This window comes from Paramormyrops kingsleyae, chromosome 5 (genome assembly GCF_048594095.1).
Source record: "Paramormyrops kingsleyae isolate MSU_618 chromosome 5, PKINGS_0.4, whole genome shotgun sequence".
NCBI classification, from domain to species: domain Eukaryota; kingdom Metazoa; phylum Chordata; class Actinopteri; order Osteoglossiformes; family Mormyridae; genus Paramormyrops; species Paramormyrops kingsleyae.
This window is the reverse complement of record NC_132801.1, coordinates 34,635,615-34,651,454: the sequence shown is the minus strand read 5'-3', so window position 1 is coordinate 34,651,454 and position 15,840 is coordinate 34,635,615. Positions and strand designations below refer to the sequence as shown.

The 15,840-nt window shown below is 43.2% G+C and overlaps 1 protein-coding gene across 2 annotated transcripts; it reads right to left on the bottom strand.

The window, feature by feature from the left end:
- Window positions 1–355: 355 nt before the first annotated feature.
- LOC111836530 (glycogen [starch] synthase, muscle-like) lies at window positions 356–12,926 on the bottom strand. Of its 2 annotated transcripts, none has more exons than XM_023797885.2 (16): window positions 12,786–12,926; window positions 9,191–9,309; window positions 8,904–9,085; window positions 7,413–7,604; window positions 6,982–7,167; window positions 6,220–6,364; window positions 5,160–5,277; window positions 4,751–4,871; window positions 4,093–4,199; window positions 3,729–3,788; window positions 3,234–3,426; window positions 2,906–3,032; window positions 2,414–2,509; window positions 2,143–2,306; window positions 1,947–2,027; window positions 356–1,276 (listed from the first exon to the last, which is right to left on the bottom strand). In XM_023797885.2, exons 2-16 carry the CDS (start codon window positions 9,306–9,308, stop codon window positions 986–988), a joined length of 2,181 nt encoding a protein of 726 aa, XP_023653653.2. In that variant the 5' UTR covers window position 9,309; window positions 12,786–12,926; the 3' UTR covers window positions 356–985. The 2 variants fall into 2 exon arrangements, with proteins under 2 accessions (XP_023653653.2, XP_023653654.2); XM_023797886.2 differs by having other exon boundaries at window positions 12,791–12,875.
- Between the last annotated feature and the right edge of the window lie 2,914 nt (window positions 12,927–15,840).

Genomic DNA, 15,840 nt, shown 5'->3' with positions numbered 1-15,840 from the left:
GAATTGGCATGTGATTGATGTGGTTAAGGTGCATTTAACTTTGGGAATGTTATTCATTTAAATAAACTTTTCAGCAGTGTGTGTATACCCAAAGACAAAAGACAACAGATATAAGCCACAAAGATAGATGGATGTTAACATAGTTAAAACCAGAGACACTAAATTGTAAGAACAATGATAATGAAAATAACTGTTTGAGTGTAGGGAGCCTCAGTGGGTAACAATCGCTGCCAAACATCCAGATGGTTTCCCACGTCCCACAGCAAACTGCCCAATAGAAGGACATGTATCACAGCAGCAGTGGCCCTGCTGACTTTTCATGTTGGCCAGGATGTACAATTAACTGCACACGGTGTAACAAATCTACCTTTCAGTTTATTTTCCTTTTCTTAAGGTGCATCCATGACACGTAACGGCACATTCACATCTTGAATATCGTTTAAACATTTTCAGCAATAATTTATTCACTCAATACTTACTGTTAAATAGATCATCACAGTGGCAGTATTTTCAAAGAACCCCTCTCAATATAGTGTATTTTCTTACAGTATTTCGGAGGTACAGTAAGTGAAGGTAGGATTTAAAACGCAAGAATTCCCCATAGAGACTAAAATACTATAGAAAGTGTGCAGCAGACTGCATAAATATGCAAGGTACAGATTTCTGAACAGGTCACTTTTTTAAACTCCTTCTGTACCTCATCTTGAGTTTCCCTCCTGTGTCACCTTTCACTTTCACCTTTCACTTTCATTCTGACTCACGCACTGCTTATCTTGTATTTCCTTGTACTATGTGGTGAAAAATGATCTTGGTGTACATGGTATTCAATTTTGTACTACACAATGTAGAAAGATGGTGTTCTGTTATGCACCGTAAAGTGTGTGCAATGTTGTTTTCTCCCCTGGTATAGTTTAGGCCCCGGGTGTGATGGTACATCATGACACTTTCTGCGTTCTCCTAACCTCAGTTACATTTGTGTCTCAGGTCAGTTTGTCTCACTTGGAAGAGAGTTAGGGGGAGAGGTGACAGTGCTGGGCGCAGACGCGATGGAGCTGGTGCCGCTGCTGCCGTCAGAGGCTGGGATGCTTTCTGATGCATTCTTGTTGCAGGGGTGGAGTGAAGAGGGCTGGCGAAAGTTGAGCCGGTCCTTCTCGGCCTCCAGGTCTTCATCGTATCGCTCGTGATCGTCGTCGTCGCTGTGGTGCGGCGAGGAATGCCGAGACATGGCTGGAGAGGGGGGTATCGAGGCTGGTCGAGGGTAGCTGAAGCCCTTTTTCTGTGGGGGAGTCAGAGCAGGCCAGAGATGCAGGCTTAAACGGGGAGTGATGCTCATATGAAGCTGACAAGGACTCACCTAAAACACACCACACTATTCTGCACTGTGCATCATTCTGTATCATTTTGCATTGTTTTGCACTGTCCATATTGTTTTGTCCTGTCTGTATTGCACCCTCCATTTTGCATTGTATTGTGTTGTTTATTGTTTTGCACCTCCTGGACGCCTCCCTGGGGAGGTGTTTCGGGAATATCCAACTGGGAGGAGGCCCCGGGGCAGACGCAGGACACGCTGAGAGATTGTATTTCTCGGCTAGCCTGGGAACGCCTTGGTATTCTGCCGGTGGAGTTAGAGGAGGTGGCTGGTGAGAGCAAGGTTTGGGCATCCCTGCTTAGACTACTACCCCCACGACCTGACCCTGGATAAGCGGCAGATAATGGATGGATGGGTGGGTAGACGGATGGATGTATTTTTTTGTATTGTTTCGGACTGTTTGTATTGCTTTGCATTGTCCTTATTGCTTTGCACTGCTGTTATTGCTTCACACTGTCTTTAGTCTCTTTGTAACTGCATGTGGCTGAGTGAGCAAGCATTCCAAAGCACTGGCTGCATACGGCCAATAAAGACCTTGAATTCTGAACTTAGAGGTCAGGCACACAGAGGCACTTACAGAAGTGGGGTCCTGAGGCTCGTAGCAGTAAGTGTCCGGGAAAGCCGTTGCTAGGGCCGTATAACGAGCCGAGATGTAGTACTGAGAAAGAAACAGTGCAGTTAAAGGACAGGATTAAAATACAGAATCATTGCACATTCCTTCAATCTCCTAGCCTTTCCATCATCTCCACCCTGTCCATCCTGCCCTCTCTCACCCGACCAAGATAGCGCCAGTCCAGAAGGTCACTGAGCCTCTCGGTGCGGTTTCTCTGGATGATCCGCTGGCGCCGGCTCTGCTGACAGAACTGCAACAGGAAGGAGGTCAGCTGATTACACGACTCATCCACGCTGCGGTACCGCCGGTCCAGGATATAAACACCTGAGGACCAGAGAAGGAGAATCAGGGAGAGCATGGAGAACAAATAAAAAATCCAAGCAGAAGCCCGACAAATGCATACATTTATACATGCATTTATAGAGACTAACCATAGGCAGAGGGGTCAGCAATGTGCTCCTCCATGAAGCAGCCGAAGCCGGAGAGATTGGTGGAGATGGAGGGAATCCCCATTACAGTGCACTCCGCTGAGGACGAGGAAAGGCAGGCACCCTAAGCTGGAACCAGCTCTTTTTCCGTTTGCATTATGCAATTTAGCACCGGAAATTGCAACACTTGTGGCTTCAGTAAGCATAAGTGAAATGAAACTAACCCAGGAGAAAAAGGGAACATGGAAGTGTGAGAATCATACCATCATACCAGCAAAGAAAGGTGTGGCCCAGAGTCTGTGATCATTTCTCTGCTTTCAGCTGCTTAAAATGGTGATTAGGCAGTCACCTAGCATACCAAATGCTAAACCAGCTACTAAGTAAAGGTTCACTTTGAAACCAGCAACACTGTGGTCCTGGAGGGAGTGTAGAGACGTAGGCACAGGCAAACCAAGAAACACCAGCAGATGGTGCTCATGGGAGAGTGACACCTACCAGGAGTGTATCCCCAGGGTTCATAGTAAGAAGGGAAGACTCCAAGATGGCAGCCTCGTACAAACTCTTCATAATCCATGGGCAGGAGCGGGGAAGTGGAGGACAGGAACTCTGGATGGAAAATGACCTAAAGGCGAAGCAGGATCAGTGACAGAGCAGGATGTTTCCCCTGTGGATCAATTTAATAAAGATGCTGGTATTGTTTGTTAGCCAGAATCGCATGTTTTTTTGAGTGATCATATTCCTCCTGGTGCCCGCAGCCAAGGACACAGGAGTCCCCACAGAGCAGCCATTGCGAAGGCGTGCAGATGACCTCCATGCCTTGTACCTTCACTCTGTCCGCAGAGCTGTTGAAAAGGCCGATCCTGCGAAGGGAGTTGAGGATGGGATCGCTGCCATCGTCCAGCATGTTGTGGGTGCAGATGGGTGGCTGGCATTGCCTCTGGGTGCTGAAGATGGCCCTCTTCATCATCGTGAAATCCTCCTTGTCCAACATCTTTGACACATCCGGTAACTGGCCTCTGATTGGGGGTAGGGGGAGAGGTCTGTCAATTTTTTAATGTGCTCTTTTCCTGAATAATTTAATGATTATCAGATTCCCATAGGGGGAGACATTTACCACAATAAATTAAAAAAAAATAAATAACCTCTAAGTAACATTGAGACCAAATGAATATTACTGAAAGAGAAGTGTTACTACTACCTACTGCAGCCCAGTCAATGTGAAAGACAGCCTGCACCAATCATTCAGGATTTACTCACGACGCAATGGAGGCGGAAATAACAATAAAGCCAAAAAACAATTAGCGAGATTACTACTCACACTAGGAGTGACTCATACAACTTCTTTCCAAACTTCTCTTTCACAGTTTGAGCAGTATCCCTGTAAACAGTTTAGTAAAAGCACGAAAAGTAACCTGCAATATGTCAAAAATGACTGATCACAAACTATCTATGCTGCCCTCTACTGGTGAGTCTGCAGTGTTAAAAAAAAAAAAGCCTAAATGAAAAGACAAACCCGACCCAATTATGAGACACGTTAACATGCGGGATGACATTAAACCTCACACGCAGGATACTCATCTGCTGTAAGGAGTATGCGATGGCATGCATTTGCTACAATGATAAATGAAAACGCACAAATGACGTCAGAGACTGACACCAGAGAGCACCAATGGAAGCTTTACCACAGCTGTTTCCTGACAGCCTGCCCCTTCAGAGACTCCACGTTGAAGTTGTTGGTCCTGGCGGGCATGATGAAGAAGGCGATCACTGTCACGTCACTGTTTTTCACCTGAGGCAGCGACAGTTTACAAAAAAAAAAAACAAAAACAAAAAAAAAACGAAAGTATCAATAGCGCTGAGCTCTGCAGGGATATCAGCAGTAAAATCACATGTTCATTACACAGGGCGCAACACTCTGCATGCCAATTAAAATGGTAACATGTTCAGCAGGGGCAGCACTAGGATCTGATGACCTTACGACATTCCTGGTTTGGCCCAGAGACCGGGTGTCCCTCAAGAAACTTTCCATTCAGGACGATCTTGTAAAAAATACGGGACAGGTAGCTAATCTGCCTAGCAATGCGCCTAATGTTCAGTATATTAATTATGCCCACTTGTAATAGGATGGCAGAAACCCTTAGCATAACATACCAATGTGTTATTGCCAGGCTGTTGTATTTAACACAATTATACAGTATTACGTATATATATATAATGTACATTTGTATGTGCTGTATCTTGAAAAAAGACCCATGACATGCACAGACGCCGTCTCGTTGATGGCGTTGAGGAAACGGGATAACACGCGTGAAATGACACACGTATCAACGGCAAACGCACCCGAAGGAGATAGTTCAGCCGAGCAAGTGCCTCCAGGAAGATATCAGCTCCTTTATTACAGAACTCGTACCTCCCAGCGATGAAGAGGAACACAGACTTGTCAAGGTTAAAATCCAGCTGTCTGCGAATGGACACACACAATGCAATTACAATTACAGCTTCGCAAAACACGCAACATGCATTCATATCTTTTTGTTGGTTATGTGATGAAACGTGACGTTGAATCACACAACAGGGTTTTTTTCCAGCAAGCCAGATGCCTTATACAGTACATACATTTCAGGGTTCTTTCTATAGAGAGTAATAGAAGTAATTCAGAAATACATGGCAAAACAAGGCCATTGACAGGGTGCTTATCTGCAGCCATGTAGAGGTGTCATGTACTCGTCTGATGCTAAGAGCAGCTGACCCATAGAAGTGCCCGCGGACGAACTCCTGAATGCGAGCTTTGCTGTGGGCGTGCAGGTTCTGAAACTCGTGTGTGGCGGAGAACTTCTTCACATTCAGCCCATTGGGGGTAACAACATCTGAGAGATAGAGAAAGAGGGTAAATGGGCACATCAGCGGCATGCGCACACACACACACACACACACACACACACACACACACACACACACACACACACACACACACACACACACACACACGGGGTGTAACGAGACAGTCTACTCACAATTAGGTCCGACAGACTATTCAGGGCTCACGGTTCGATACACTCACAATATTCAACAGAATAAGTATGAAAACATACTAAGATCTCATAGTTTTTCTTTATTCCTTCTTAGGCATGTATATTTACAAAATGTTTTCAAACAGTTTCTTTTTTTCCTTATTCTGCAGACTGTAAAAATAAAATCTGAAAATCGCGTAACTTAGTGTTTCATTTAACAAGAAGATCCCTACCTTCTTGAAGCAAAAAGGAAACACTCATAGAAAATAAAAATCTCAAAACAAAGCTAAGATTACGCCTATTGCACCCTCTTGCATTAACATTAATAAATGATTGTGTCACAGTGCATTGTTACCTATATGTACACCTAAATATACACCACTGACCCTGATACTGAGAGTTTCCATTAACTGCACTGGACTTGTAAGAGCAAAATTCCAGCTTTTCAAGAATTATCAATCTGGCAAAAACCATCAATTACATTCTGCAAAGCATTTCATTCCATTAAGCGGATCCTTCTGCATTATAATTTTTCCTTGTCTGGTTTGAACATTCAGAATATATTACATTTAAATTTATGACTTAGTGTTAAAAAAAATAAACCTTTTTAATCCCCCTCTGAGTATTTTATTTGTTCACATTAATTCAGTGCTATTAAGATAAGCTGGTGTAATATAACGGACCATTTCTAATGTTTACTATTATTATACAACTTATGTAATAGCTGTATTGATTAATGCAAGCATTGTGTTAACCATTTATTTATTTTTATTATGACTTATTATTATGACTTATTACCTGGCTTCCGCTTGAGCAGGTGCTCCGCCTCGATGGCAGTGATCTGAGACACCGTGGTGAAGATGTGAGCGCAGTGCGCCGCTGCTCTCTCCAGGCAGTACCTGTGATATATCTGCCTGTCGCCTGCCTCCTTATCCACATTGAACTGAAACAAACGGGGAATGGTGCCTTACACCAGTAATCACGTGGGTAACAGTGCTCACAGAAACGGCCAGATATAAACCAGATTATTTACCATCTCACCCCTCACTGACCTGTTATTTCCTATTAATTCCACAAAAAATAATATAAACAGAGCTGTAGTACTGTGCAAAAGTTTTTGGCAGCCAAAGGAAACTATGCTTAGACTGAGTTTAGGTTGGTGTAAAACTATGATTCTATGTCTGTATAAGTATGTTAGCTTAGCCATTACAAAAACCACTCTAAAATCACCCCAGTATTTCATGTTACCATGAAATTGTCTAACTTGATGCCCAGGATGTCATGTTTGCCTCATCACAACCTGATGAAGTGTAATTAAGTTAATTAACTGAGCTGGTGATGAAATTTAACAAGTGCGTGGAATGGCTGGAGTGCCTCTGAGGAGAGGTTAGAGAACCAAAGCTGTGTAACTATTTTTATAACTGTTTATTTGTACAGTTAAACAGTGTTTTTTTCCTGACCAAATATGCACTCACTGCCCATATAAATAGCTTTAAAACAATCTTGGTGGACTTTTGCATAGAACTGCATACATCGTATATGTACGACACGGGCGCTCACGTTGCTGAGGTTGTTGTAGAAATCTATGTTGGCTGCACACAGGTAACGGCCGAGCAGGGTGGCATGCGTGGTGAAGATGGTGGCAACCGGCAGCTGCCTTTGTCGACATAAGACCAGGCCCAGGCCCGCTAGCCACTCATGGAAGTGAGCCAGTATGTGGGGGGGTTTGTCGCACTGGGCTGCAAACTGAGGCAGAGAGAGAGAGAGACGGGGGTGTGATTTATGGGGCGACACTCTGGGGCTTTGGAGAAACAAAACTAGAGCCTTTGCCGGAGAAGGTGAGGTGCATCTGGCTCTGTCATCTGCAACAAGCTCACAGCACATTAAAATGAAGGAACATCTACACTTATTACCGCTCATTTTTTATGCGATAAGTCCGAGAACAGCACAAGAAAAGGCCTAAAATGATCCTCTGTGTGAAGGTGACTGACCTCCCCAAGGAACCACGCGGTCAGGAAGCCAAAGAGCACTGCGTCATTGGCCTCGCGGTCGAACCAGGGCATGCCGATTCCACAGCTGTCCCACAGCTCGTTCTTCCAGCGGTCCAAGGACCAAGCCGTGAAGCCCACGTCGATGAGCACCACGTAGGGGCTCCCTTCAATTAGCCAGCGGCCAAAGTGCACCTGCAGAAGGCGCACGTCAGGGCATGCAACGTTTTACACCACAAAGGAGGTACTGAGGTACTGTATCTATGTGGAATTAATGTTCACTGCACAAATGCAGGTCCCAGATTATAATGCAAAAACTATAAAGAATTATGCCTATAAATAGTGCGGTATGGAGAAAAAAACCTCACAGATGAGGAACAGAAAATACAGTGCAAGAATTGGAACTATGAGCAAGAGCTGAGATGGGCAGAAGCACATTGACAGACTCCGAGCAAATTAGAGGACAGACAGAATGGAAGGTAAAATATAAAAAATGCTGAGATGAAACCCATGTTTTCCATTGTAGTAAGATTACGGAAGTCTGTGTCATTAGAAGGAAAGCAAGACTTCTGCAAATGAGTCTCCATTCAGAGCCACCAGCACAATTTGGCGCAGTCTTTGCTCTGACAAAATAACGTCAAGGTGGACCATACTCACTACGTGAGACCAACCATTCCGGACAGCATCATCGCTATTTTACTGTTGGTCAATCAAAAAAGTTGAGACCGTTTCTCATAAATTAAGTTTTAAGGAAGATGTGGGTTTCTTTGGAATCCAGTGGTATTCTGGCACGTACTATCCAAGATTTCATGTTCTCTGAGCAAACGGAGCTCATCAAAAGCACTAATGTAGTAAATAATGATGTGTGTCTTATTTCTGAGCACGGGGAGACGGTAGAAAACTTTCCACCACTGACCATCAAATGCAATTACTAGTATGACAAATGTACCAGAATGACTGGGGGAGGGACAAAAATATAATGCACTAGTCTCTGCAATTCAGAGCGGTACTTATGCACAGGCCTGTGTTGACTGCACTGGTTTTATGGTTGCAGGTGCATTGGTGTTGGTACGATGCCTCAACCACGAAGATCTCAGAAGAGGAAAAGAAACTGCCCAACAAATTTTTCAACAACTTAATCTGGTATCCATACTTCCGCGATAACTTACACATGCTATATTCATAAATGCATGCTAAAAAAACATTAGAATGTATATTTGGACTATTAAGGCAGTCTGTGGTAGTATGGTCATGTTAATTCGTCAGACTACATGGCACCAGGGTAGATATAAAGTGTTGATAAGATATAATGTAGATAAAAGAGAAAATAAAAAGTCCAGAAGCATGTGAAACATTCTATTAGTGATGTACAGAGGGAGAGAATAAAGCATAAACATAAAGACGAACCATTCAGCGTAACTCAAAGCCAAAATGACATGATATCAGCTCATTAAGACAGATGTAACAGACCAGATCCAGACTGCTGTGAGTTACCTTACACCCAGCCAAGTTCATGTTGTCTATAGTCCTCTTCACGGCTTGGCTGGGAGGTTCAATGAGCTCCACCTGAGTTCGGACATTGCTCTCCATGTAGGGCCCAACGAGGAAGTAATTCTCACCCCACTCCTCTGCGGTAAGGCGTGCCTTGGTCTGGATCACAGTATAAATTCCCCCAACTTTGAGGCAAAAAAGGAAACAGAAACAGTTGAGAGAGAGAAACAAGTAAGAAGGCCTTAAAAATAAATAAATATGCTTCATAGTGAGAAAAAAATAAAAGGGACCTTTATTCGCCACCTCCCAAGCAATTTCAAACAGGACGGCATCCTCCAGGTCAAGCTCCTCAGTCCAGTCATCCAGGCCAGAGAGGGACGTCACAGAGAGGCTGCGAGATAAAGGCATCCTGCCAGAAAGGGAGAGTGACATCAGCAGGGATCGGGGCGAGTCCACTTACAATGAAGCAGCAGCGTAGCTTTCTCCCTCTCTCTGCTCACTACTGAAAACATGTCAAAATAACCAAAACACAGCACCATTAATGTCACACGTGCTTCCTACCTGCCGCAGTTGCAAGGAAGCTTAATAGAGACACAAAGGTCTGTGTGGAGTATAAAGAAATGGGTTTCATGATTATGTGGAATGATAGTCGTGCAAATAAAGATGCTTATCAAGCCACATCAACAGGATAAATGCAACCCAGAGTTAGACTAAAATGACCACATATAAAGACATAAAATTTCATTTTAAGATTTCCAAGAGCTCTTGACCTTTTAAAGTGATAAACAATACTGTATTGTACATTGTAATGTAAATTTATAACTAGACATGAACAATAATCTCTCATAGCATTTACATAACTTGCTTTGTTTATGAAGAAATGAAGCTGTCCCTTGACATATTCCCACACAAACAAGTGGCCCAATAGTGCCTGTATGCATTTATATAACCTCTCAGACACAAGCTGAGAGGGAGCAAAAACACCCTCTTGAGCCACAGTTCGGCATACGGTCAGCATTTTGACCCGTTGAGGTTAATGCAGGGTGTGGTGTGACTATTAGATGGCCGGTTATGAGGAACCCGCCATCTTGTCCATCACACATGCACAGATGCACGCACACAGACACAAGCTGAGAGGGAGCAAAAACACCCTCTTGAGCCACAGTTCGGCATACGGTCAGCATTTTGACCCGTTGAGGTTAATGCAGGGTGTGGTGTGACTATTAGATGGCCGGTTATGAGGAACCCACCATCTTGTCCATCACACATGCACAGATGCACGCACACAGACACAAGCTTTGACCACAGCAAAGCACACAATTTTCACCAATTATCATCCATCCAAAAATCTTACAAATGCTTAGAGCAGGACTGTAGCTGGGCCTGGTGTCAGTTTCAAACAGCGAAGGGCACAAGACAGGAGTACAGCGAGGATGACATTCCAGTTCATTGCCAGCCATGTACAATGTGAATTTATTATTATTATTATCATTATTATTATTATTATGACAACTGCAATGATTAAATTATAATTGCCAACGTACTGCCACTTTGTAAATTAAAGTGCTACTGAATGCATCGGGAAAATTACTTTTTCACCCACATGGGGTTTTTAAGTCTAAAATGATATGAAAAACCTGCTTTCGAACAAGAAAAAAAAAAAAACACAAATGGAAACCATGAAGAATTGTGCAACAAACAGGATGGTGACCACACACACTCAATGCGAATTACAGACAGTCAGTCAGAAGGTCAGAAAGGCCCACATACATTCTCCAGTCTGTACAAGTTAATGTTAGATATAAGTTGATATTTTAAAAGACACTGTACGGTCTAGCTGGTGTGTATTTGACTCTTGTCATTCGTTGGGTCAAGGATCTGTGGCCATGTCCAGATGGCTGTGGGTTCAAATCCTGTGGCCAGCAGAGTAATCAATTCAGAGCTGGGCCTTTGAGCAAGGTCCTAAAGCTACACTGCTCTAGATGCTCTCTGGTCCCAAGCTCTCATCATCTCAACTCTGATGAATATAATGGTTCATGTGCAATCCTGATGGCTAATTTACCTTTGCAGTACTTAAATGCCTCTATCTATATATCACACTCCCCCCATACCTCTACATGTGCATGGGATCAAAGCAAAAAAAAAAAAACATCACAATGTATCCCAGTACTGCATGGTGCATAATTAATCATGTCTCTTTTTTAACGTAACTGTAAACTGACAAACTCATAAAAGTCTTTAGAAGTGCTTTACTTCTGCTTATTTGTTCTGCTCAGAATCTAGGTACTAATCTTATTTCAGCATATACGGCAAAATGCAACAAATCCAGCCATTTACGTGGCTTCCTCAGATGGTATTTCATACATACATGCGTCCATCCATCTATCCATCCTCAAATCTCTGGGCTGTGTTTTGGGTGGGGCCTAGAGTCTAAGAGAATGATCTTAAATGCAGGTCTCTGTACTGTGGGAGCATACCCAAGCAACACAGGAAAAAGTAGCTAATTCCTTCCGAATAGAGAGGAGGTGGAATCCAAACTGAAATCCCTTTAGGCACGAGACAGTCTGACTCACCGAGCCACTGTCCTGACCGCAAGCAATATACAAATGTATCTACATTCATGAATAAGAGCTCTTTTTTGCAGTTGTTACATAAAATCAGCTGATATTAAGGTTCTGTGAAGTTACTCTGCATGTTCTTTTAAATGATTTCCTGATTTTCTGCTGCTTATCGGAGTTTGAAAACTGACAATCATATCAGTCAGTAAAGCCCCATTTAACTGTGAGTTTAACTTTTGTTCACATAAAATTATACACTGATATTATCACATCAACATAACAGAAATTTTCCGGATTGTTTTGCATATTGGTTGGCCATTTTATAAACAGGAAAAATATCATTGCAAAATTATTTTTAAAAAATGGCTTGTGTAAAAGACCATAAAAAAGCAGAACATCACACGCGGCAAAACGGGAACGAGAAAAGCACCCTTCATCTCTCAGTAATATGAGGTAATCAAACTCATCAATGCAGTTCATAGAAAAACAGCTAGGCTGCAGACCGAGGAACAAGTGTGTCAGTATATCAGTAATCTTACTCGATGATCTTAAGCACTGTTGCATCTTCATTCACAAACAGTATAAACTGCGAACGTTTCCTTTACAATAATTGCAGTGAAGGCGACAAATTCAGAATTTTGAATGATTCTTAAGTTCATTCCGCACAACGCATGCCGTGTACAAAATTTACATCGTAGCATACAGCAGCATGTATGAATGTTTTTACGACTAAATAAATGTGCATCGATTTCAACACAGGAACCCTGTCACCAAATACATAAAAAGCATGCAAAAAAACAGTACACAAAAATAATACAAATTAAAAAACCCATTAACGATTAGATTAAAATTTGAATTATTATGGCAGCTCATTAATGTGCGCCGAAATGGTAGTTCATATTACTGTCATTCATTTACGTAAAAGAGTTGGAAAGCAATAACGTCTTTCCAAAGGAATAAGAGAAGGGGAAAAAAAGCTTTAAGGAAAAAAAGCTGACACCTGCGCATGCTCAGTCCTTCATCCGCATTCAGAACGAGTGTCCTGTTTGTAAACGCCGCCGAATTTTACGTGTAACATTACACTGTGCAAAATATGACACCGAGTTGAAACAGGTAGCAGGCTTCTTGAGAAGGGCCTCTGTTTTGTAATTAGCATGAAAAGAACATCTCATCTAGACACAACAAAGCAAGTTAGCTTAGCTGTATGCAAATCCAACTTTCTGCACAGACGAACGCTCTCGTGCAACACATGCAATCCGCACCAAATTAACCTTCACTAAGGTCAAATATATTGCTTATATGGCGTAAACTCTTTCTTTAAATTTACCTTACAGTCACTTAGCTGGTGAACTTGAGATGCGGCTTGACATCACCGTAAAGGTAACATTGAAGGCAAGGGGAAGGGAGGGTTTGAAAGGCATGTACCTTGCAGTTACTGTTCTTGTATTGGCCTATTGAAAGCTCAGTCAAATTCGCAAACGTGATTTCAGGCCAGTTGCTGCATGGAAGAGGGTGGGATATAATGTCGCCGTGTGCGTATGTTTCGTCAGCGGAGACTGAAAGCTGCCTTCATCTGTTTTGTCTTCGATTGCACTAAATCTTTGAGAAGATTTAGTGCAATCAAACTCAGGTCAGAAATAAGAGAAGCAACGCTTTGAAAACATATAAAATGTAATGATTATTTTTATTTTGCGCTTATGGAGTAATTCCACTGTGTTTGCTGAGCATTTGCATTTGTATGAAGGTATTTGTCCCCTCGGGACTTGCCGTATCAAGAAGGGAATACGTGCGCTTTCATTCAATTGAGCTAAGCTTGGAGAAAGTGAAACTGAGACTACATTTCTTCTGAAAGCTGTTTGATGTAGAGTTGGATCGATACCAAAATTTTGACTAAAATAACAGTTTCGGTACCTCAGTATAAGAAACCAAATAGATATTAAATTGGTACTGTTAAACATTTTCATTAAATATTATATTGCTTTCAAAGAAACAGACCTATTTATGAATTAAGTCAACAGCGATGCAAAATGCAGTTTTAACATTATCAGTGAAACATGCATATATGCATACTGAAGCTCCATTCAATAGTTCTGATATTAATTTGGCTACAGGGCAACAGGGTGCCGCAGTGGTTAACCCTGTTGCCTCACACATTTGGGACTGGGGTCTCCACCCTGGCTCCCTGTGTATGGAGTTTGCATGTTCTTCCCATGTCGTCATGGGATTTCCTGTGGTTTCTCCTTACCCCACCCTCCTCCCAGTGAAACAAAAAAAAACATGCTAAGGTTAATTGCCAAGTTTCCAAATAGCATGTGAGTGTGAATGATGTGTATATGTGCCCTGCAATGAGTTGGTGCCCCATCCTTGTGCCCATAGCTTCTGAGATAGGCTCCAGAATCTGAAAAGGACAAGTGGATTTGGCCTCAGTTGTTTGTGTTGGTCCATCATTTCCCTTACCCTAGTTTTTCATATTAAATAGATTGATATAAGCTTTATTTGTCATTGCATAAAATACATGGTATCAAACACAACGAAATTCAGAGTTGCCACTCTTGGTCAATGCTTCAAGACTAATATAGTTAAAAATAATGAATATTCATAAAATTAATAAATAAGTAACAGCCAAGTGAAAACCCTTCCATTTCACTCACTCACACACCCTCTCCTCAGCCCCAAGGGCAGCCCACACTCACTCACTCCTACACTTCCCCCCCAATTCACCACTCCTCTCACCCCAAAACATTAGTCTCTACCTCCCAGACAAAACAAGACACTCCCCTGCACAAGGTATAACACCGTAGCAAACATAGCAGCATAAAGCAATGATGCCTGGTGATAAAGTGCGAAGGTGATGAGAATAAAGTGCTCAAATACAATTTCCAGAGACACAGTTAATCATTGCAGACGGTGGAGGGAGGGAGGGAGGGGGTTGGGGTGGTGGGTGGCCAATGCCTGCAGAGGAATATTGCTTTTGTTAAGTGAACGTATGGCCCAGGGAAAAAAGCTGTTGGAAAGTCTTGTAGTGCAAGCATTTATTGACCTGAACCGCCTGTCAGAGGGACGCAGGTTGAACAGGTGGTGGGCTGGGTGGGCAGAGTCTTTGAGAATGGACCTGGACCTGGAGAGGCAGCGGGAGTCGGCGAGCTCTTCCAGGGAGGGCAGAGGGCGGCCTATGGTCTTTGGGGCTGTGTTAATGACCCTCTGCAGGGCCTTCCTGTCTGCTGCCGGGCATCCCGCATACCACACTGTGATGCTGAAGGTGAGTATGCTTTCGATGACTGACCGGTAGAAGGACACCAGCAGCTTCTGTTCCAGATGGTTTTTCCTGAGAATTCTCAGGAAATGCAGACGCTGCTGGGCCTTCTTGGTTATTGCTTTGGTGTTGGTGGACCAAGTGAGATCTTCGGCGATTTGTACCCCTAGGAATTTAACTGATGCCACCCTCTCAACGCAGTCCCCGTTGAGATTTAGTGGGGCATGGGCAGTGCGTTTGCGACTGAAGTCTATGATGATTTCCTTGGTTTTTATTGTGTTGAGAAGTAAGTTGTTTGATGCGCTCCAAGTTGCAAGTGACTGCGCCTCATCTCTGTATGCTGTCTCATCGCCCCCTGAAATGAGACCGACCACTGTGGTATCATCTGTGAACTTTATGATGAGGTTGGAGGGGTGGATGAGGGAACAATCTGATGTATAGAGTGTGTACAGGAGTGGGCTCAACACACGGCCTTGGGGGGAGCCAGTGCTGAGTGTGAGCAAAGGGGAAAGATGGCAACCGAGTCTCACTTGCTGTGGCCTATTGGAGAGGAAGTCTTTAATCCAAGCGCAGGTGGAGGGAGGGAGGCGTAAGTCCAGAAGTTTTTTGATCAGAATGTCCGAGTTTATTGTGTTAAAGGCTGAGCTGAAATCTATGAAGAGCAGTCTTGCATAGTTACCCGGGTGGTCAAGGTGGCTCAGCGTTGCGTGGAGGGTGATGGCGATGGCGATGGCATCCTCGGTGGGACTGGAGGGGGTCAAATGATGGAGGGAGGTAATCTTTGATGTGCTTGGCAACCAGCTTCTCCAGGCACTTCATAATATCCATATTTGAAAAATGACAGAATCGTAGCGTTTTAAATTTTTGGTTTTGAGATATATTGATGATACCAGTACATGAAGCAACTTTATTTTGGTGTCTTAATTCTAGTCACTTCATATGCATACAATATGGAGTTGGTTCCCCCTTTGCAGCTATAACAGCTCCCACTCTTCTGAGAAGATTTTCCACAAGATTTTGTAATGTGTCTGTGGGAATTTTTGCCCATTGATCCAGAAGAGTATTTATGAGCTCAGACATGAAGGCCTGGCTCACAGTGTCCATTCTAACTGAGGTTGGGTTCAGGGCT

Excerpts from the sequence above, each read along its gene's own strand:
- LOC111836530 (XM_023797885.2), bottom strand. The coding sequence starts at position 9,308 with ATGCCTTTATCTCGCAGCCTCTCTGTGACGTCCCTCTCTGGCCTGGAT. Across the intron at positions 6,365-6,981 it reads TCTACAACAACCTCAGCAAC|TTCAATGTGGATAAGGAGGC; the intron begins GTGAGCGCCCGT and ends CGTTTGTTTCAG. Across the intron at positions 3,033-3,233 it reads GCTCTGCGGACAGAGTGAAG|GTCATTTTCCATCCAGAGTT; the intron begins GTACAAGGCATG and ends CTTCGCCTTTAG.